Source organism: Stenella coeruleoalba (assembly GCF_951394435.1).
Source record: "Stenella coeruleoalba genome assembly, chromosome: 3".
In the NCBI taxonomy this organism is placed as follows: Eukaryota; Metazoa; Chordata; class Mammalia; order Artiodactyla; family Delphinidae; genus Stenella; species Stenella coeruleoalba.
The window spans coordinates 169,201,932-169,222,096 of NC_137148.1; the positions used below are offsets into that span (position 1 = coordinate 169,201,932).

The 20,165-nt window shown below is 57.0% G+C and overlaps 2 protein-coding genes across 2 annotated transcripts; one reads left to right on the plus strand and one right to left on the minus strand.

The window, feature by feature from the left end:
* The first annotated feature begins 7,983 nt into the window (after nucleotides 1-7,983).
* On the plus strand, nucleotides 7,984-15,456 carry DENND1C (DENN domain containing 1C). The gene is made up of 20 exons (XM_079918738.1): nucleotides 7,984-8,033; nucleotides 8,399-8,518; nucleotides 8,599-8,668; nucleotides 8,839-8,919; nucleotides 9,011-9,076; nucleotides 9,165-9,218; nucleotides 9,331-9,441; nucleotides 10,196-10,296; nucleotides 10,401-10,446; nucleotides 10,571-10,672; nucleotides 10,761-10,886; nucleotides 11,771-11,875; nucleotides 12,636-12,726; nucleotides 12,831-12,871; nucleotides 13,080-13,151; nucleotides 13,767-13,811; nucleotides 13,881-13,988; nucleotides 14,167-14,234; nucleotides 14,373-14,556; nucleotides 14,658-15,456. Exons 1-20 carry the CDS (start codon nucleotides 7,990-7,992, stop codon nucleotides 15,270-15,272), a joined length of 2,250 nt encoding a protein of 749 aa, XP_079774864.1. The 5' UTR covers nucleotides 7,984-7,989; the 3' UTR covers nucleotides 15,273-15,456.
* Nucleotides 15,457-15,504: 48 nt separating this feature from the next.
* Nucleotides 15,505-18,468, minus strand: CRB3 (crumbs cell polarity complex component 3). The gene is made up of 5 exons (XM_079917947.1): nucleotides 18,172-18,468; nucleotides 17,754-17,945; nucleotides 16,959-17,032; nucleotides 16,182-16,325; nucleotides 15,505-15,837 (listed from the first exon to the last, which is right to left on the minus strand). Exons 2-5 carry the CDS (start codon nucleotides 17,833-17,835, stop codon nucleotides 15,766-15,768), a joined length of 372 nt encoding a protein of 123 aa, XP_079774073.1. The 5' UTR covers nucleotides 17,836-17,945; nucleotides 18,172-18,468; the 3' UTR covers nucleotides 15,505-15,765.
* Between the last annotated feature and the right edge of the window lie 1,697 nt (nucleotides 18,469-20,165).

Here is a 20,165-nt window from a genome sequence, read left to right on the forward strand (position 1 = left end):
AAGGGGATGGACTACAGACCGCACCTCTTGAGAGTAGAGTGGCAAGATTCTAGAAGAGCATGTGGGATGGAAGATACAGCTATGGCCAGCTATGGAAATTACAAAGTATCTTGTCCATGGTCCCATGGCTATGAAGTGGTGACCTGGTATTCAAACGCTGGCCGTTTAAGTCTAGAACTCTGATTGCATTTTATCCGCCAGGGTTCAGTGCAGGGACCATTCTAGGCATATCAAGCAGAAAGGGATTGGATACAAGGATTTAGGAGCTTACAACGTCGTTGGAGGGGCTGAGAGAGGGGGCTATAGGCCGGTGCTTAAACTTTAGCAAAAGAGTCACCAGGACAGCTTTGAAAGAACGCAGCTTCCTGAGTTCCACCGTATAGTTTCTGATTCAATGGTGGGGGGGGGAGACTTTGCATTTTTAACAAGCTCCCAGGTGATGCTGCCTGTGAGCCCACCTTTTGAGCAGCCCTGGAATAAGTTGGAACAGCACCCTGGGAGCTGCTTCTCTGCACGGTGGAGATCAGGAGGCTGCCACCGGAACTGTTGAGTTCAGAAACACTGCCCAACGCCCACAAATCCACAGAGACAGGTCCGCTAGAGGGCTGAACAAAAATTAATTAAAGTGAATTTAAAATAATTTTAAATGATTAAACACACACACAGAGTTCTGCCTCACTTCTACCTTCCAAATCTCTCATGAGCGTTTCTCATTGGTAGAACCTAATCTGCATCCAGAACCAGAGCTGCAAAGAAGTCTGGGAAATGTAGTTCCCCCCTCCCCCAGCTTCTGGTACAGAGAAAGGCCAACAAGGAGCGAGAGAGAGAGAGAGAGAGAGAGAGAGAGAGAGAGAGAGAGAGAGAGAGAGAGAGAGAGAGAGAGGGAGAGGGAGGGAGAGGGAGGGAGAGAGAAGGAGGGATGCTGAGAGCCAATTAACTTTTTCCACCAGGCTCTTCGCTGGACCACCAGCCCCAGATGGGGCCCCAGCCCCCTCCCTGGGTCCCATTTCAGCCAGGAGGAAGGAGAAGCATGGGGAAGGCAACCTGCGAAATCCAGCCTGCAGCCACCGTCATCTCGGCAGGCCCAGCCCAGCACTGGGCCGTGGGGCAGAAAGACGACGAACTAGGCAGTGAGCTTGGCTGTCTTTATTATCCCAAACCTAATGTGGCCCCAGAAGAACTCCCTATTCTGCCCAACTAAATCCCCTTCGCCGAGAAACCGCACCTCCTGTGCGCTCAAATCCTGCGTCTGGAAGTCAGCCTGGACTCATTGTTTTCTGGGCCCGGCACATTCTTCTTATCTTTTGCTGAATCTGATACCGACCAGGGTTCTTGGCCTTCCCCAATCAATAGAAACTGACTGGAGCCCAGACAAGAAATTCAGGCAAGGCTTTATTGGGGCACCTGCAGCAGCAGGAGGGAGCGAGAACAAACATTAGTTTCCTTTGCTTGTTCACTTGCTGAGCAGGGGTGCAGGGGGGCGAGCTGGTTCTCTATATGGGGCGAGGGTAGCGGGGTGTGTCCAGGGGGTCGGGCCGGAGCAATGGCTTAGGTGGCTTGCCCACCCCTCTGGTGGTGTTGAGTGCACGGGGCATGCCCAGTACCTTGCTTTTGCTCCCAACACCCTATTTCTGCTCCAGGCTTTCCAAAAGTGGCAGTTGGGTTTTCTTGGTCTCTTTGCATATTTTGGGTCCAGAATTTGCCCCAACTGCACATGTACTGAGTTATTTTTAGTCCCATATAGTTTCCTTGTATTTTGTTGCTCAAAGAGAGGTGTATCCAGGGCCAAGCACTGCAGCAAAGGGTCCCAGGTCCCAGCCTGTCTCAAGTCGAGTTGTCTCTGTCTCCAAAATGTAACCTGGGGACTTCCCTGGTGGTCCGGTGGTAAAGAATCCGCCTTCCAATGCAGGGGACGCAGGTTCAATCCCTCGTAAGGGAACTAAGATCCCACATGCCACAGGGCAACTAAGCCCGCACGCCACAACAATTGAGCTCGCGCACCTCAACAAGAGACCCTGCGTTCCGCAAACTGCAGAGCCCACGTGCCCTGGAGCCTACGTGCCACAACTAGAGAGAAGCTCGTGCGCCACAAGGAAGAGCCTGTGCACAGCAACCAAAGATCCCACGTGCCCGCAACTAAGACCCTATACAGCCAAAACTAAATTAAATAAATAAATAAATAATAAAATAAATCTTAAAAAAAAAATCTATCCTGAATTTGACCCCCTCCTCTCCAGCCGTCTATACTCTGGTCTAAGCCACCATTGTTGTTCACCCAGGCAATTCCCCCTCATCACTTCCCTGGGCTCCCTGCTGCCACCCCTGCCCTCTGCAGTGTGCAGCGTCCTCCTACAGCAGCCAGAGAGGCACCTTTATATGCAAATCACAACCCTCCCTCCCGCAGTTCCCATGCTACTCAGACTGAAACCTAAACTTCTCACCTTGGTCTCCACTCGCTGATGACTGATGATGACAACCTCATCCCCCTCCCCTTCCCTCCCTAAGCTGAAACTACTGTGGCCTTTATGCGCTTGATCATATCAAGTTCAATCCAACCTCAGGGCCTTTGCACATGCCGTTCCTGCTCCTTCTTTCCCCCGAGGTGCACATGACTGGCCCCTTCTCATCCACAGATTTCAGTTCAAAGGACACCGCCTCACAGCAGCCTTCCCTGGCAACTCTAAATCGTATCCAGTCACTCTGCCTCTTTTATCTTGTTCCGTTTCCCTGAGAGCACCTACCAGTAACTCAAATTATCTCGTCTATTTGTAGATTTGTTTCTTTATCTGTCCCCTGCCCTACCCACCGGAATGTAAGCTTCAAGGAAACCTAACTACCTTGCTCACCACGTGCGTGCGTAGAACAGTTTATACCACACAGATACTCAGTAATTCTTTGCTGAATGAACAAGCAAATGAATCCACGTGTTGTGAGGTGTATTGTTTTCCTCTTTTTTTTTTTTTTTTTTTTTGCGGTACGCGGGCCTCTCACTGTTGTGGTCTCTCCCGTTGTGGAGCACAGGCTCTGGATGCGCAGGCTCAGCGGCCATGGCTCACGGGCCCAGCCGCTCCGCGGCATGTGGGATCTTCCCGGACTGGGGCACAAACCCGTGTCCCCCGCATCGGCAGGCGGACTCTCAACCACTGCACCACCAGGGAAGCCCTTTTTTTTTTTTAATAAAGATGTATGAAGTTTGTTTATTTATTTATTTATTTATTTATTTATTTATTTATTTATTTATTTATCGTCTGTGTGGTGAGGCTTGTGGGATCTTAGCTCCCTGACCAGGGATCGAACCCAGGCCCTTGGCAGTGAAAGCGTGGAGTCCCAACCACTGGACCGCCAGGGAAGTCCCTGTTTTCCTCCTCTTAAAGTGAGAAAACATGGGAATTCCCTGGCGGTCCAGTGATTAGGACTCCTAGTTTTCACTGCTGAGGGCCCGGGTTCAATCCTTGGTTGAGGAACTAAGATCCCACAAGCCACGCGGTGTGGCCAAAAAATTTAAAAAATAAAAGTTTTTTAACTATAGCAAGAAAACAAAGACACAGGGAGATGGAAGGTGGTTTCTAAGACGGCCCTCCATAATGCCCGTCTTCCCCCATTCATGTGCTTGTGTGATTCCCTCCCGTTGAGCGTGGGCTGGACCTGAAGGTTGCTTCTGACCAACAGATGTAATATGGCACCAATGTGGCAAAGGCGATGGGATGCTACTTCCAAGCCTGTGTTACAAAAACCTGTGACTTCTGTCTTGGTGAGCTCTCTATTGACTTCTCAGCTTGCTTGCTAGGGGGAAGCAAGAAGCAGGTTGGTAAGGTCCACATGGCAAAAACTGAGGGTAACCTCTGACCAACAGCCAGCAAGGAGCTGAGGTCCTCTGTCCACAATAAAATGAATCCTGCCAACGGCCACATTGTGAGCTTGGAAGTAGATCCTTTTTCAGTTGAGCCGTCAGATGAGACCACAGCCCAATGGACACCTTATTACAGCTGAGAGACCCTGCAGCACAGGATCCGACTAAGCTGTGTCCAGGATCCCAGCCCCCAGGGAAACTGTTAGATAATAAATGTGTGTTCTTTTAAGCCACTAACGTTAGGGTGATAGGTCACACAGCAATAGATAACTAATACAGAGAGGTCAAATGACTTGCCTAAGGTCACACAGACATTAAAGACCTAAGTCAGGTCTTGAACCCAAGTCTCTCTGACTCCAAAATCATTCTCTAACCACTTCACTGACCCATCTCCCATAATCATACAGAGAACATATCAAAAGCTCCGTTCAGGTTTGACCACATACTAAATATTTCATGTGAATTCTCTCATTGAACCCTCACAGGATCTCTGAGGCAGGCACCATACTTACTTGTTACAGATGCAGAAACAGGGGGACTTCCCTGGTGGTCCAGTGGTTAAGACTCCACACTTGCACTGCAGGGGGCTCAGGTTCAATCCCTGGTTGGGGAACTAAGATCCCGCATGCTGCACAGGACAGCCAAAAAGAAAAAAAAAGATGCAGAAACAGGGACAGAGAGGGTCCCACTTTCACTCAGGGATGTGAACTCTTCCTTTATCCTCATCCCATGGGTTTGCCATTGGATTGAATTGGAGTAAATTTCAGAAATGAAGAAGGATTGGGGATATCTCTGCAAATGCTGTGCCTGACTTAGCCCATTCAGGCTGCTAACAGAATACCAGAGACTGGGTGGCTTATGAACAACAGACGTTTATTTCCCACGGCTCTGGAAGCTGGAATTTCAAGATCAAGGCACCAGAAGATTTGGTGCCTGGTGAGAGCCTGCTTCCTGGTTCATAGATGGCCGTCTTCTTGCTGTGTCCTCCCATGGTGGAAAGATGAGGGAATCTCTCTGACGTCTCCTTTATGAGGACACTAATCCCATTCATGGCCTTCACCCTCATGATGTAATGATGTTCCAAAGACCCCCACCTCCTAATACCATGACCTTGGGGGTTAAGATATAGCACCGGGAGTTCCCCGGTGGTCCAGTGGTTAGGACTCTGCACTTGAACTGCCGTAGTCCCAGGTTCAATCACTGGTTGGGGAACTAAGATCCTGCAACCTCCTCAGTGCAGCCCAAAAAATAAAAAAAATTTTTAAAGACTTAGCATGTAAATTCGGGGGTGGGGGAAGAACACAAACTTTCATTCTATAGCAAGGCCCAAGAGTATGAGAAGGGGAGAAGGATGCCCCGGGTACTCTGCACCCCTGATCCCCAGCCCTGTCTGAGATCCAGCTCCCCTTGGAGAGAAAGGGGGCACCGAGCTGTGTTCAGCCTCGTGCACCTATGTCTTGGCTGGAGGGTTTGGAGGGGTGTGTGTGTGTGTGTGTGTGTGTGTGTGTGTGTTCACATGCTGGTACATCTGCTCACCTCTTCCTCCTCAGCATGAAAATGCCCTCGCACCCACAGTCATGTGGACATGCACAGAATGAGAATCCCCAGTCATCCACATCTTCACTCAGCCTGATGGACTAGACACAAATTCCTAGGCACACAGACACGGCGTTCACCCCCAGATACCCCAGGACGTGGCAGGCCACATGTGGACTCATGCAGATGCATGCCTGTATCCGCACAGATATTCTCAGTACCTTGCAGGAGCCCGAGGAGGCTTGCAGATTCCTCTGTATTTTGACTCTCTGAGTCTGTCTGTGGGATTTTACGTGTAGGTCCAGGACCGTGAGTACCTGTGTTGCGTCCCGCCTTTGTGCCTGTGAGTGTGTCTACGTATCTTTGTTTTTCAACATGACATCTGTCTGCCTGGCTGTCTGTCTGTTTCTAGGTCTGCAACACTGCTTGGATTTGTCTGGCTGTGTACCTCTCTCTGTGTTGTGACTATGTCTGGCCGTGAATCTGACTTGTGGCTGGGCCCTGACTGCGTCTGTCCCTTTGTTACTGCTCTACGTCTGTGCTCTATGCGTCTCTGTCTGTTGTCTGGGTCTGCTTCTCTGTTATTCCGTTTGCATTGACAGCCGTGGTCCCTGCAAGTGTATCTGCTGTCTCTGTGCCTGTGTGTTATCTCCCTGCACCTATCATCTGGATGGACAAGGACTTCTTTATGCGTGTGCTGTCCCGCTGTACTTGTTGGTTTGTGTCTGTGACTTTGTGCTGCCTGAATAACTTGGTAGGTCTCCGTGTCTGTCCGCTGTCTGTGACTGTTCTGGCCTGTTTGTGTTGGTCACTCCCTGGCCCTGTGTGTGCTGTCTGTTTGTCTGTGCCTGTGTTCTGTCTGCTGTCTGTCTACCTTCCCCGTGCCTCCGCGTCCACTCTTCAGCCTGGCTCCCTCTGGTGGTACTGGGGGGAATGACCAGCGCAGAGGGATCAAAGGAAAAAGAGTTGAGGGAAGAGGAAGCATTTTAGGCAAACTGTGAGTCCTTGGCTGCCACGGAGAAGGGAAGGCTTGGGTGTGATGGCAGAAACCAGATGCAAGCCTCCTGGCAGGATGGGGCTGGGGGTCTGGCCTCTGAGCTTGCACACCTCTTGCCCACCCATCCTGTAGAAGTCTAGAAGGCGGGACGCCTGGGTCTCTCACAGTGGGTGGGGGCAGGGGCCTTCCTCCGGGGACGTCACCCGTTAAACTTCCTCTCTCAGCCACACAGGAAGCTGAGCCGGCTCAGGGCCCAGCCTTGAGAAAGCACAGGCCCCCCCCCAGCGCCCCTGAGGAAAGGGCCCCGCCGGGCCAGCCCTGCAGGGACCATGGGATCCACAGCTGAGTAAGAGCTGCCCCCTCTCCCATCTTCTGGACCAAGATTCCCAGACCGGGCCTGGGCTGGGGCCAAGGAGAACGAGGCTGGGGCAGGCCCGGGAGGGACCGCGAGCCACAGGGGCAGGTGGCAGGAATTAGGGGAGGACACTCAGCTGGCCTACAGTATGGACCCTGCTCTCAGGCACACTCGGGCCACTCTGGGACCTTCCAATCTCTCTCTCTCTCTCTCTTTCTCTCTCTCTCTCTCCCCTGCTCTCCGCTGGCTCTGTATGACTAAGTTTGTAACTCCTGAGCCTGTGCCTTTTGATGTATATCAGGGATGGGGAGCCTGGCTTCCGGGGTCAGCGGGGGGGAGGGGCGTGCTCTGTGTGTCCATGTGCAGGAGTGATTGATCGTGTGGGACTTGTGTCAGCGTGAGGATGAAGCTCAGTGTGAGGGGGGTCCCAATCTCAGGGACAATGTGTGTGCACTCACTCCCTGTTCTCTTCCTCTGTCTCTCTCCCTGAGCCCAAGTCCCGACATCCTCTGCAAGATGGATAGAGGGTTGGGGGCCAGGGCAGGAAGGCAGAGATTGCAGGGTTCCCGGAAGGACCAGGGCACGCTGCCCTCTTTCTTCTGATAAAAACTCTGAGGGCTCCAGGGCCCCATGAAGTCGCGTACACAGAGACACTTGGGCAGGGCCTCGCACATATACCCAGGGACCCTCAGGGCCACCCAAGACAATGGGGATGTCATTCAGCCTCACACTGGCTCAGCCACACATATGCACAGTCCTACCTGACATGCCCTGGACAGTCTCATCCTTTCAGGCAGACACAGAATAGAATTGCAGACACACACACACACACATACACAATCACACACAGGTGCAGACACACACACAGAAGCAAATCCCTGGACACACTGAACCCTTTCCTGCCCTGCAGAAGGGGTCTCCCTGCCCTGTTTGACTGGTTCTTCGAAGCGGCCTACCCTCCCTCCCTGCAAGAGGGTGAGTCAGGGGCATCATTGGGGATGGGGGTCGAGATGGAGGGTGGGCCCGGGACCCTGAACTTAGAAGCCTGCTCTCTGTGCAGATCCCCCCATCCTGCGGCAGTTCCCCCCAGACTTCCGGGACCAGGTATGCAGGCTGGCTCCTTGCTCCCCAGGGGCCAGGGCCTGTCCCCCTGGGGGAGGGGACCCTATGTCTCAGACCACTGGGAGCTTAGGGGTGGAGCCCAACCTGAGTGGCCAAGCAGTGTGTGCTTCTCTCCACCCCCAGGAGGCTATGCAGATGGTGCCCAAATTCTGCTTCCCCTTTGATGTGGAAAGGTATGGAAGGAAGCAGACACCCAAGGACCCAGGGACCCAGACCTCTCACGGACCCCCAGGATTCCAACACCCAGAGACTCAGACAACAGAGGCCATATACCCAGGGCCCCTGAGATTCAGAGACCCAGGGACTCAGAAACCGGGGGACCCTGACAAATAGCGACCTATACACAAAGGGACTCATTTACCCAGGGTCTCAGGGACCCAGGGCCTCAGAGAACCGGAGACACTGACAACTAGGGACCTATACACCCAGGGCCCCAGACTGGTGGACGCAATACTAGGAGCACTGTCAGGGGCATGAAGGGGAGGGGGGTTCACGGAGGTGGGATGCCCAGGTCTCTGAGAGCTTTTCCTGCCCCCAGGGAGCCCCCCAGCACCGCCGTACAGCATTTCACCTTTGCCCTCACGGACCTGACCGGCACCCGCAGATTTGGCTTCTCCCGCCTCCGGGCTGGTGCCCACAGCTGTCTCTGCATCCTCAGGTGTGGGATATGGGGGTCTGCGCCGGGGGAAGGGCCTCTGCCTACAGGCACTGCATGAAAACTGTGTCCACTCTCCGCAGCCACCTGCCTTGGTTTGAAGTGTTCTACAAACTGCTGAACACAGTTGGGGACCTCCTGGCACAGGATCAAGTGAGACCAGCTCTCCCCGTCATTCCCCGTCCCACCCCCACCAAGGCCCCAGCCTGGCTCTGAATTCCCAGGCCTGACCGAGCCCCTTTGGCTCCAGACCACCCAGCCTGAGTCAAGACCCTCAGAGTCCCCAACCCGCATTCTGGCTCAGGCATCCCACCCCTACCCAGGTCTCAGAGGTCAACGAACTTCTTCTACATCTGCTGCAGCAGCCCCTTCCCGGGACCCAGGACTCAGTGGGGCTGGAGCTGGTGAGTACCCCCTCCCCCCTGGGCGTTGGACCTCAGGTGGCTGGAGAGGCTGCACCCCGGCCCTGAGGACCACACACCACATCTCCCCCAGGGCAGCGGAGTGATGATCTCCAGTGCGCAAGGCATCCCGTCCCCTGGCCCCGGGAAGAGCATGCCGGTGAGCAGAGCTGGAGACGCTGGAAGGTCGGGCACCCACGTGAGGCTAACCCCTTGACTGATCAGTCCCCCTATTAATCCCCCGCCAGCTTTCCTGCTTCGTGGCCCCCGACTCCGGCCGCCTGCCATCCATTCCTGAGAACGTGAGTGGAGACCTGAGAGGGCGCTCTGGGAGGGGGGAAGAGGTCCGGAAACCCGGAGAGGGCTCTCAGATCCTGTGGCCCCTCGCGCCCAGCGTTCCTCTCCGTTCTTCAGAGGAACCTAACGGAGCTGGTGGTGGCGGTGACCGACGACAACATCGTGGGGCTATTCGCTGCGCTCCTGGCAGAGCGAAGGGTCCTGCTCACCTCCAGAAAGCTGAGCACCGTGAGGCGGGACCGCCGGGCCGGGGAGGGGCCGAGGCCTGGCTTGGCCCCTGGGGGCGGGACCATCGGGACGGATTCCTAGCTCTAACCCCACTGGGCGAGACCCGAGGGCAAAGTCCTGGCTCAGCCCCTTTGAAGGTCAGGGTTGAGTTGAATCCTGGCTCCACCTTTATGGGGGAAATCAGAGCTGGCTGCGCTGTACCCCCTCCCCCGGCTTCAGGAGCGCTGAGTCCAGGCTCCACCCACTATGGGCCAGAACAAGACTGGCTCCGCCCCTCTGGAGGGTGAGATCAGAGAGGGCTAAATTCTAGCTCCGCCCCTAAGGGAGAAGGACGGGGTAGGTGTGGAGCTAGCATTCAGCCTCTATCCCTAGGGGTGAGACTTGGGGGAGGGGGGGGACTGAATTCTAGCTCCGCCTCTCTAGGGGTGGGGTCAGTGGGCTGAGTCTCTGTCCTACCCCTAAGGAGAGAGATTCTGGAGGGTTGAATATTAGCTTCCACCCCTAGAGAGAGGGACTAGCACGTGCTGAGTCCTGGCACCACCAGTTCCAAGCACTGTAATTTGCGGAATTCTTGGCCTTCACAAGAAAGGGGTTTGAGTTTTCACCTCTTACCCAGTAGCGGGTGGGGAAGGGAGGTGGAGGGAGACACGAGACTGGGGACACGGGATATGAAGCCGGGAGAGCCACCGTCCAGAGAGGGTCCTTGAAGCTCGGGGTCCAGGCCCTGACTCCACGGTCCCCCACCCGTCCCCAGCTGACTTCATGTGTCCACGCGTCCTGCGCTCTCCTGTACCCCATGCGCTGGGAGCACGTGCTGATCCCCACGCTGCCGCCGCATCTGCTGGACTACTGCTGGTGAGGGGCAGGGGCTGGAGAGGGGCAGGGCTTCGGGAAGAGGCCTAGGGTCCTGGGCACCCGGGGGCGGCGCCTGCATGACCGGCCCCCTCGGTCTTCCGCAGCGCGCCCATGCCCTATCTCATCGGAGTGCACGCCAGTCTCGCCGAGGTAAGTGGGAACGGACCTGGATGGCAGGGTTGGGTGGAGTGGCCCCCTGCACCCCCAGGTATCCTCCCCTGTCGGGGATCCTCGGGCTCTGAGCGGCCATCGCCACTCCAACTCCCTAACACAGAGAGTGCGGGAGAAAGCTCTGGAGGACGTCGTGATGATGAACGTGGACTCCAATACCTTGGAGACGCCCTTCGACGACGTGCAGGCACTGCCCCCAGATGTGGTCAGTGACACCCCCTTCCACCCTCCTGCCGCATCCGGGAGAAGAGGCTCCGCACCCGCCTGCTCAGCGCTGCCCTCTTGTCCTCCAGGTGTCTCTGCTGAGGCTGCGGCTAAGGAAGGTCGCGCTGGCCCCCGGAGAAGGGGTGTCCCGTCTCTTCCTCAAAGCCCAGGCCCTGCTCTTCGGGGGGTACCGCGATGCGCTAGTCTGCGGCCCGGTGAGCTTCGGGGACGCAGAGGGAGAGACCCCGCGGGTCCCTGAAGGATTCAGAATAAGAATACCTAGCGTTTATGGAGTGCTTACTCTGTGCCTCTGTTTGCTCATCTGTAAAATGGGATCCCAACAGTACCCACCCAAAAGAGTCGCGTGAGTCTGTAAATGGACAGAAGCAAAATGCTCGGTTACTGCCTGGCACATCACAATGGATAAATGATAGGTTTTACCGCTGCGATTATTATTTCGCTTAATGCTCACAACAGTATTATGAGACGGATACTCTTGTGGTCCCATTCTACCTATGAGGAAACCAAGGCTTGGAAGCCCCACAGCGGGTGAGTGTTGAAGCCAGGACTCGGATCTGCTGACTTTCAACCTTGACATCCCCTCCTCCCCAGTTTTTCACAACTATTCTATAAAAACATGGTCAGGGAGTTCTATTATCTGAGAATCTGATGTTGCTTTCGACTCTGCCCCGAACACAGCCGGAAGCTGTCCATTTCTCCCCCTCCTCTGTCTCCCCCACGGCCTGATCCCCATTGTTGTTTGCCTGGATCAGCGCGCTCGCCCGTCACCATGAGTCCCCTCTCGCGGGCTCCCACCCTCCGCGCTCCGCAGTCTGACCTCCGTGCAGCCGCCAGAGGTCACCTGGGAGCGTCTGAGTCAGGCCCCGCCCCCTCCTCTGCCCACCGCCTTCCCAGGGCTCCCACCTCCCTCGGGGTAAAAGCCCAAGTCCTCCCTGCAGCCCACGAGGCCCTGCACGACATCAGGCACACAGAGGCGCTCCATCAATGTTTGCTACACAGATGTAAGGTAGAATATGGGAAGCAGAATAAGGGATCCTGGAGAGCCGCGGGGAGCTTAGAATCCGAGTCCTTCTTCCAGGGCCAGCCTGTAACCTTCAGTGAAGAAGCCTTCCTGGCCCAGAAACCCGGGGCGCCGCTGCAGGCCTTCCACCGGCGGGCTGTGCACCTGCAGCTGTTCAAACAGGTGCGCCAGAATCTGGAGGGCGGGGCTGGGGCCGGAGGGGCGACGCTAGGGGCGCAGACGCCCGGATCCCGGAGGCCGAAGCCGGGGCTGGAGGGGCGGACGCCTGGACCCAGTGGGCGGGGCGAGAGTTGGCCCGGCCGGATCCCCTACTCCAGGGTCTCCGGGGTGGGAGAGACAGGACTGAACTCTTGGGTCCATAAAAATGGGAGCCCCTGACCTGAGTTCCCAGGGATAAGATCTACCTCTAGGTCCATGAGGAGGTTGGGATGGAACGAAATTATTGAGTCCCTAAGGCGGGAACCTCCTGGGTCGAGGGTGGAGGGAGAGGAGGCTGGACTCTTGGATTCTAGGGACGTAATGGGGGAGGTGGAACCGGACTCCTGGGTTCTTGGAAGAACGTGGGATGAACTTCAGGGTCCTTCAGTGCGGGCTGGCTTCCAGGGTCCCTGGAGGTGGGGTCGACCTCCTCCAAGGTCACTGAGAGGAGGGGGCCCTGTCTGGAGTGGCAGAGTCCTACTCCTCCGACCCTGAGAGGAGCAGGGTCTGGTCCCTGAAGACAGATCTTGACTTGGGGTGGGAACGGGCGGGGAGACGGTGGACCTCTGGCTTCCTGAGGTGGGCTCCAGACTCCTGGGACCTAAGGTTGGGTTTCTGGAGGGGCCGGGGATGGCTTCTACGTCTTGAGGGCGAGCGGATCCCCAGTCCTCGCATTCAGATGTTTGGGGTAGCCTGATTCTCTGACCCTTTGCCCCACCCCCAGTTCATCGAAGGCCGACTGGAGAAGCTGAACAGGGGAGAAGGCTTCTCAGACCTCTTTGAGCAGGAGATCACCTGTAGCGGGGCTTCCTCAGGTGAGCTCTGCACCTGGCACCCCCCCCACACACACACCTGTGGCCCAGTCTGAGCCTGCCCACCCTGGCAATGCTCTCTCCTCTCTCCTCTCTCCTCTCTCCAGGGACCCTTCGCTCCTACCAGCTCTGGGCAGACAACCTAAAGGTAGTAACACCGAACACTTTAGTGTTTATTGTGGGATTAAATCAAACCTACCACCGTCCCTACTATGCTCATTTATAGATAGAGGTGAAGAAATCAAGACTCAGAGAGGGAGAGGGGATTCTCCAGTGACACACAGCCCGGGTGGGCAGGTGGGGTCTGGGATAACCCCACGTGCCCAAGCCTCTCTTCCTCGGCTTTCTCTCCCCAGAAAGGTGGTGGTGCCCTCCTGCATTCCGTCAAGGCCAAGACCCAACCAGCCGTCAGAAACATGTACCGCTCGGTGAGGCTGGGCTGGACAGGCCACTTACCAGGGTGACAAAGGCAGAGGACGGTTTAACCCCACGTTTAGAGCACACACAATTTATCAGAACTAAACCAGCAGTTAAATCATTTACCATGTTTCCTACTTTTATTTTCCATTGACTGTGTTCATTCATTTTTGTCGCATCAGGTCTTTCCTATTTAAAAATGACAACCAAGCTTCTTTGGCAAACATCTTTTGTCCTGAGACACCACAATCCCAGCTTCTGCCCTTGTGGTTGGTTTTTCTCCCAAGCCCCAGATTTTCCTGGGACCAACTTCCACAGCTCGCAATCGTCTGCTGGATTTTATTCTTTGCTTGGCTTTTGAACACTGACTCACTTTTACGACGTTCTGGCTTTGCCATTCCCTGTTTCATTTGGGGGTTATCTCCTCCAGTGACATTCCTTCTGTGTTAGTCAAAGGGGCAAGTTGGTATTGACTTCTTAGGGGGTACCGGGGGAACCTGAATATATTTTGAGACACACATGAGCAGATGGCAAGACAAAAGTGTCTTCGCGGATGGAGGGCTGAGCTCTCAAATGTCCAGGGTCAGATCGCTCTGGATTCTCAGTCTCTTTCGGCTCCTCCGTAGGCGAAGAGTGGCTTGAAGGGTGTGCAGAGCCTTCTGACGTACAAGGTAAAGCCGGTAGCCAACGCCGCGGGGCAGCGGGGGGAGGGGCTCCTGGCTCACCCACCCTCTTCCTAGGATGGGGACTCTGGCCTGCAGAGGGGGGGCTCCCTGAGGGCCCCTTCCCTCACCAGCCGCTCAGATTGCCTGCAGCAGCGCTTGCCTATCACCCAGCACTTTGGACAGGTAAGAGCCCCGCCCCCGTGCCCACGCATGTACCTGGACTTATCATCAAGCCCTTCTTCCATCCCGTCTCCAGCCAGACATCTCGACTACCCCCAAAATGGGGCGCCCACTCCCCCTTCACAGAACCCCCTGATTCTGTAGCTCCTGAGGCCCCAGCCCCCAAATCTATCCTTTGCAGAACCGGCCCCTTCGCCCCAGCAGGAGACTCCAGCGGGAAGAGAGACCTTCTGAGTCCCTGGGGGAGGAGTAAGACTCCAAGGCAGAGGGAGGGAGCAATGTTGGAAGTGGGGGGCCGGGACTCCTGGGGAAGTGGGCCCCAAAACTCCAGACCCTTCAGAGCAGCTGGTCTGGGGCAGATATCTGAGGCTGCCCATCCTCACCCAGGACACCCTCTCTGAGCCCCGAGGATGCCCAGGGACCGTTGGCAGAGGAAGCTCTGGATGGCAGCTTCCTTGGGTCCGGAGAAGAACTGGATTTGCTGAGCGAGATTCTGGATAGTCTGAGCGTGACAGCCACCCGGAACAGCAGCCTGCGGCCAAGCCAGAGTTTGGACTGCTGCCACAGCCTGGTGAGAGCCCCCCCCAGCCCTCCCCCATTTGCTCATCCAACCTGCCGGCCCCTCCTTCATTTAAAGGCCAGCAACGTGCCCATCTCCCCATCCCCACCCAGCCCGACATACCAGGGAAATGGAGATGGCAAGCGGATGACGAGAAACCACCAGGGCCCCAGCCCCTGTCCCTTTCTGTCGGCCTGCCGCCTCTGCACACCCCCCAGCCTTCAGATGCCACGAGCGCCTCGGAGCACCCCACTTCCCAGCTGCCCTCAGAGGCCAGCCCAGAAATCATTTCTCCGTCCCAGTCTTCGACAGCTTCTGCAGACCCAAGCAGCAAAGGGGACCCCAGCTCCTCTCTCACAGATCCCCAGCCTCTACGCCTCTCCCCTCCCCACGAGGCAACCCAGGATCCCACAGCCCAGGAGAGTCCCTGCTCCCAGCTCTCCACAGCACCCAGCCCTCGAGAAAGCCCCCCACTTCTGACCCCCACAAAGCCCAACTCGGATATTACCTGGACATCCCAAGTCCTTGATTCTTTCTCGGATCCCGGTTCCCCAGAGAACCCCAGAGCCCAGCCTTCGGAAGTCCTGCTCCCAGAGCGCACGCACCTCCAGCCCCACGAGGAGCCGGGAGCGCCCAGGTCCCCTGATCCTCCTGCTGGGAACTGGCGGGGGCTCCAGGCCAGGAGCCGGCCCAGGGTTGCTGAGCTTAAAAAGTGTTTTGAAGGTTAAGCATCAGGGGTCTGGAGGAGACTCTGGCCCCTCAATAAAGCTGCAAGAGCCCAAAGCTTGCTTTTCCTGGTGGGTTTACCTGGGAGCCCTGTTTCTGCTCAGACACCCACCCCGCTCCCCACCTTCCCTCCCAAAGCAGCCTCCGGCTGGCTCTTAAGTGCAGCTAAAAGCCTTTCCCTTCCAGGAAGCCCTCCCAGCCCCAAGGACCCTAGAGACCTTACAATTCATCTCTCAACAGCCTATGTGTCTCCTCCATCTAGGCTAACTCCTGCCCCCACCAGCTCACAAAAAGGTTTTATTACACCGCTCTACCCATTGTATAGATATATATAAAGTAAGCAGCCTCAGTCTCCCTTTTCTTCAAAGGCAGAGTCTTTGAAGCACCTTCTTCCCTTCTATTCTTAAGCGCTGCGTGTGTCTGATTGCCCAGAGAGGTCTCTGCCTTCCCCCAAGGTCACACAGCCAGGAAGGGTGATGGGTAGAGGAAGGGGACCTAGATGGGCAGGCAGCCCCGCACCGTCTCCTTGGAGTCCTGGGGAGCCTGGGCCTCGGCTGCATGGGAGAACTGAAAGGAAAGGAGAGGGGGGGGTGTCGGGCCTGTGTGGCAGGCAGACAGATGGCTGATGGTGCGGCAAGCGGGGAGGCAGGTCCGCAGCCCCGGCACCCCAACTGCAGGCAGAGTCAAGCAGAGGCGGCATGCTTCGCAGAGCCCGCCCGGCAGGTGCCCCGTGGCCCCCCCGAGTCCTCCGGAGCCGTCAGAGGCTGGTGTGTCGGTGGCAGCTGCTGCGTGCAGCTGAGCGCCGGGCAGTCCTGAGCGGTGCAGGCAGCTGTGGCCAGCCCCAGCATTCAGATGAGCCGCTCCTCAGGCGGCAGCTTGAGGTTGGGAGGCGGTGGAGCTCGGGCACCCACCTGCTCCTCGCTGCTGGGCCGGTAGGTGCCCTCCGTCTGCCGCTTCTCCCGAAGCTTCCGCACCAGAAGTACCAGGCCCACGGCCAGGAGCAGGGCGGCCAGCAGGGAGAAGACCACGATGATAGCAATGGTGGCCTCCTGCGACTGTTGGCGGGGGATGGGGGGGGACACAGGTGTGACCCACCTGAGCTTGGGCATCCCGTCCACCCCCGCCTGAGAATTATCTGGAAACGCTAATCCCCTCCCCCCCGCACCCGCCACTTTTGGTGACTGGCTTCCTCCACTCAGGGTTCCTGACCCCCATCATATCACATCTGGGGTTCCCAGTCTCCCCTACCTGCCATGTCTGGGGTCCTTCTCCCAAGCGCCTGCCGCATCTAGGCTCCTAGATCCCTCCTCCCCCTGCCTGAGAGGCATGGGGGCTCCTGGACCCCCTTGCCAAGCATGGTATTCTTTTTGTGTGTGTGTGTGTGTGTGTGTCTTAGTTCCCCAACCAGGGATCCAACCTGTGCCCCCTGCATTGGAAGCGCGGAGTCTTAACCACTAGACCGCCAGGGAACTCCCGCCAGGCATGGTGTTCTTGCCCATCCCCTTCCTGGGGTTCTCGGTCTCCCCATTTGCCATGTTGATATTCTGGTCTCTCCCACTTAGGGTTCTCCAATGCCTCCCCCACTGTGCAGCCTGCCGCCTCTGGGCATCTAGGCCCTCCCACCTGCTACACGGGGGCCTCCCGCATAAAATCCCTGCCGCTCTTCTCCCACATATACCCCAACTCACCAGGGCCCCATTGGAGCCAGGGCTGGGGCCAGAGGGTGTAATTGTGCTGTTCTCACTTACAGTGGGCTCCGGTGCTGCAGGGCGGTGGTAGAGAAGATAAATGAATCCCCATCTATCCCTTCCCATCTGGAAGCATGTGCATCTTCCTGGGCCATTTCCCCTCGTTAGAACTCTGCCCTTTTGAGACTTTCATTCTGTGAGCGGCCTCCACACAGGGGCTGGCCCCGCTGATTTGGCCCCACAGGGCACCCCTTACCCAGGGGAGCCCAGCGCTGAGTAATCAGCCAACAGCGGTCTGCAGTTTGCGCAGAGTTGGGGGCTATTATAATGGATGGTGTGGGGAAGCCCAACCCTCCCCCCAACCCCAGCCTCACCTCTCCGGCCCTCCCTCTGCCCTTCAGGATCTGGGCGGATCCTGCATTTTCCCTGGAGTGTCTGACTCACACCTCCCCCCAGGCTCCTGAAAGGCAGCGTCCCCACCTCTGGTCAACCTGCTCCACCTGGGCTTGGAGCCCCAGGCAGGCCTCCTCCTGGCTTCCATTTCCCCCAAACTGCTCAACCCTACTGAGGCTCCGGACCGCAGGCCTCTTCTCCCGGCAGCTCACAATTCCGCCCAACTCAGGAATTCTCCTAGACCAACTCCAACCGTCCAAGGAAGGACACAGAAATTCTACGCCCCCACCCCTACCCCAGACCTAGGCATCGCATGCCCGCTCCTGGGTTCTTGCCCTCTCAGCGTCCCAGGCACCCAGCGCTTCTAAGCCCGGACCCCCAGTGCCCCCGACCGGTACCTACTTTGCCCCCAGACCCGGCCCCAGCGGGTCAGCAGCAGCGGCAGGCCGAGTGCCAAGAGCAGCCCCAGGCCGGGGCTCGCCATGGGCCGGGTGACGGGCTGGTGGCACAGGGGACAGGGCTTGTCGCGCGCGCCGCTCCTACCGCATCTCGGGCGGTGGGGGGGGGGGGTACCTTCGACCCCGCACCTGGGGGCTGGAAAGGAGAAAGGCCGGAGCGTGGGGGAGAGGGCCGGACCCGAGCGCAGGCCCCTGGGAGGGGCGACCCGCGCCGGCCACCCAGGAGTCCCGCCCCGCCCCCCGCCGCCAGAGGTCAGAGATTAAAGATTAACTCGGGGCGGCGCGTTCCTGGGCTGGGGAAAGGGGAAGGGAAGGGAAGGGGGGAGGGGTGGCAGGCCCAGCCGCGTGACCTGCCTCCCTACCTGGCCCGGGCGTCTTCGACCCTGCTCAGGGTCCCGATCCCGGTCCCTCGCTCGAACCCTCGATCCGTCGGTCAGTGGCTCGGTCGGACTCTTCCAGCTCCGCCGGCTCACGTGACCCGGAAAGTTTAGTCACTCACCTTGGAGGTGAGCGCACTTCCGGCTTGTGCACCTGAGCCTAGATGAAAGGGCGGGGCCAAGCGGGGGCGGGTCCGCGCCGTGGACGCACCTGTAACGGGAACCCAATCTCATAATCGGGAGGAGTGAAAAGGAGCGGAAGCGCGCAGGTGTAAAAGGGGCCTCTCACCTGCACTGCAGGTACATCTGTAGAATCGTCCAGGTGTGGAGACACACGGGGCATGGAGTCACCGATGTGTGAGGCACTCCTGTCTGGGGCAGACCGGGATGGGGAGCCTCTAATGAAAAAACACTGGTGTGGGACACACCTGCATGGGAACAAACGTGTAAAGAAATCTGCACGGATGTGTAAGAACACCCATGGGAGACATCTGCTTTGAATCACATCTCTTTGGAGTACAGCTGAATGGAAGCCTACCTGTGTGGAAAACAGCTGTATAGAACACACCTGCATGGTTACAAACACCTGGCTGAGGCACTTTGGCGCGGGGTACATCTGTTTGGGGAATGCATCTGCATGGCTCACCTATGAAATGAACAAGACTTGCAGAAGGAATTCCTGTGTGTAAAGGTATTGGAAACACCTGTACCAGACATACCTGCATTTAAGTACACTTGTAGGGGACCCAGTTATATGGAAAGAGCCCCGTACGGGTGAATGATTAAATGGAACACACGTATGGCGGGGGAGGCTCTATGACGCATTCCTGGGTGGAGGAACACCTGTTGAGAAACATACCTGTGAGGTGAAGGAAACAGCTGCATTGAATTGAGTTCACACGAGAGGAAGACCTGAGCACGCCTGCATGGGGCACACTCACATTGAAGCACATCTTTGGTGGGGGGGCTCATGTGTTTTGAGGTCCACCTGTCAAGGATGCATCTGTGAGAAAACATTTGTTTGGGGCATCTCCGTGGGAAAATATCTGTACGGCACCTGCAAGGGCGACCTGTGAATGAAAACATCTGTGAGGGGACCCTCTACAAGAGGCTCGTTTGAGCACACCTGTCTGGGCAGAAGCTGAGTGGGAACCATGTGTGCCTTCACGATCGTCCTTTGGATAAAGGACGAAGATAATAAGACGACCCCCTCCTGGGGACTCTAGAGAGAAGAGTGATGGTTAAGGGAAAATTAATCCCTTCTAGGGCATAGAGCGATGTTGGGTAAGAATCCCAGGTCTAGTTAAATGTCTGCTTTGCCCCTTCCTGGGCATGTGGACTGCGGTGAGCGGCTTAACCTCCTGTTTCGTCACCTGTGAAGTGGGAAAGCCAGTCCCACTTACCTTATAGGGTTTTAGCGAGGACGACGCGAGGGGTGAGTAAAAGGCCAAGGCTTGTGCAAAGCAATGAATCAACGTTAGCTATTATTATTATTCGCTGTCAAAAGATCTGGGCGCCCCTCCCCCTAATGGCGAATCGAGAAACTGCGCCCTAAACTAGTGGGAGGGACATTTGGCAGGTGCAGCGAGCGCGACAGGCTGGGGCCCCACTTCCAGCAACGCTGTCCTTATCCCCAGCCGCTCCTGGGACTCAGATTCCCCCCCTAAGCCGGTCCGGAGAAAGCAGTCTGCTCGGCGTCTGGATCCGGCAGAGGCCCCTTTAAGACTGCTAGGCGAGCCGGGGGCCGCGGGGCCCAAGGCAGTGTGGGGTCATTGGGAAGGCCCCGCCTAGATGGGTGAGCAAGGCGGGACCGCAGGGCACAGCTCCTGAGGCTCTGGCCAATAGGAAACCGACTTTGCAGCCGCGCCACGCGTTGATCTTCTGTTTCCCAGTCTGAGTGGGACCGAGAAAGGAGGCGCGCGGGCAGGAAGAAAACACGGAGGGAGAGCAAGGCGGCTTGGTTTTCTGCTTCTGTGGCC

Coding starts and splice junctions, on each gene's coding strand:
- CRB3 (XM_079917947.1), bottom strand. CDS start 17,835: ATGGCGAGCCCCGGCCTGGGGCTGCTCTTGGCACTCGGCCTGCCGCTG. Junction 17,033..17,753: donor GGGCCGGGTCTGGGGGCAAA/GTAGGTACCGGT, acceptor ACCGCCCTGCAG/CACCGGAGCCCACTGTAAGT. Junction 15,838..16,181: donor GGCCCAGCAGCGAGGAGCAG/GTGGGTGCCCGA, acceptor CTTTCCTTTCAG/TTCTCCCATGCAGCCGAGGC.
- DENND1C (XM_079918738.1), top strand. CDS start 7,990: ATGCAGATGGTGCCCAAATTCTGCTTCCCCTTTGATGTGGAAAG. Junction 8,034..8,398: donor TTCCCCTTTGATGTGGAAAG/GTATGGAAGGAA, acceptor TCCTGCCCCCAG/GGAGCCCCCCAGCACCGCCG. Junction 13,812..13,880: donor AGAGCCTTCTGACGTACAAG/GTAAAGCCGGTA, acceptor CCCTCTTCCTAG/GATGGGGACTCTGGCCTGCA.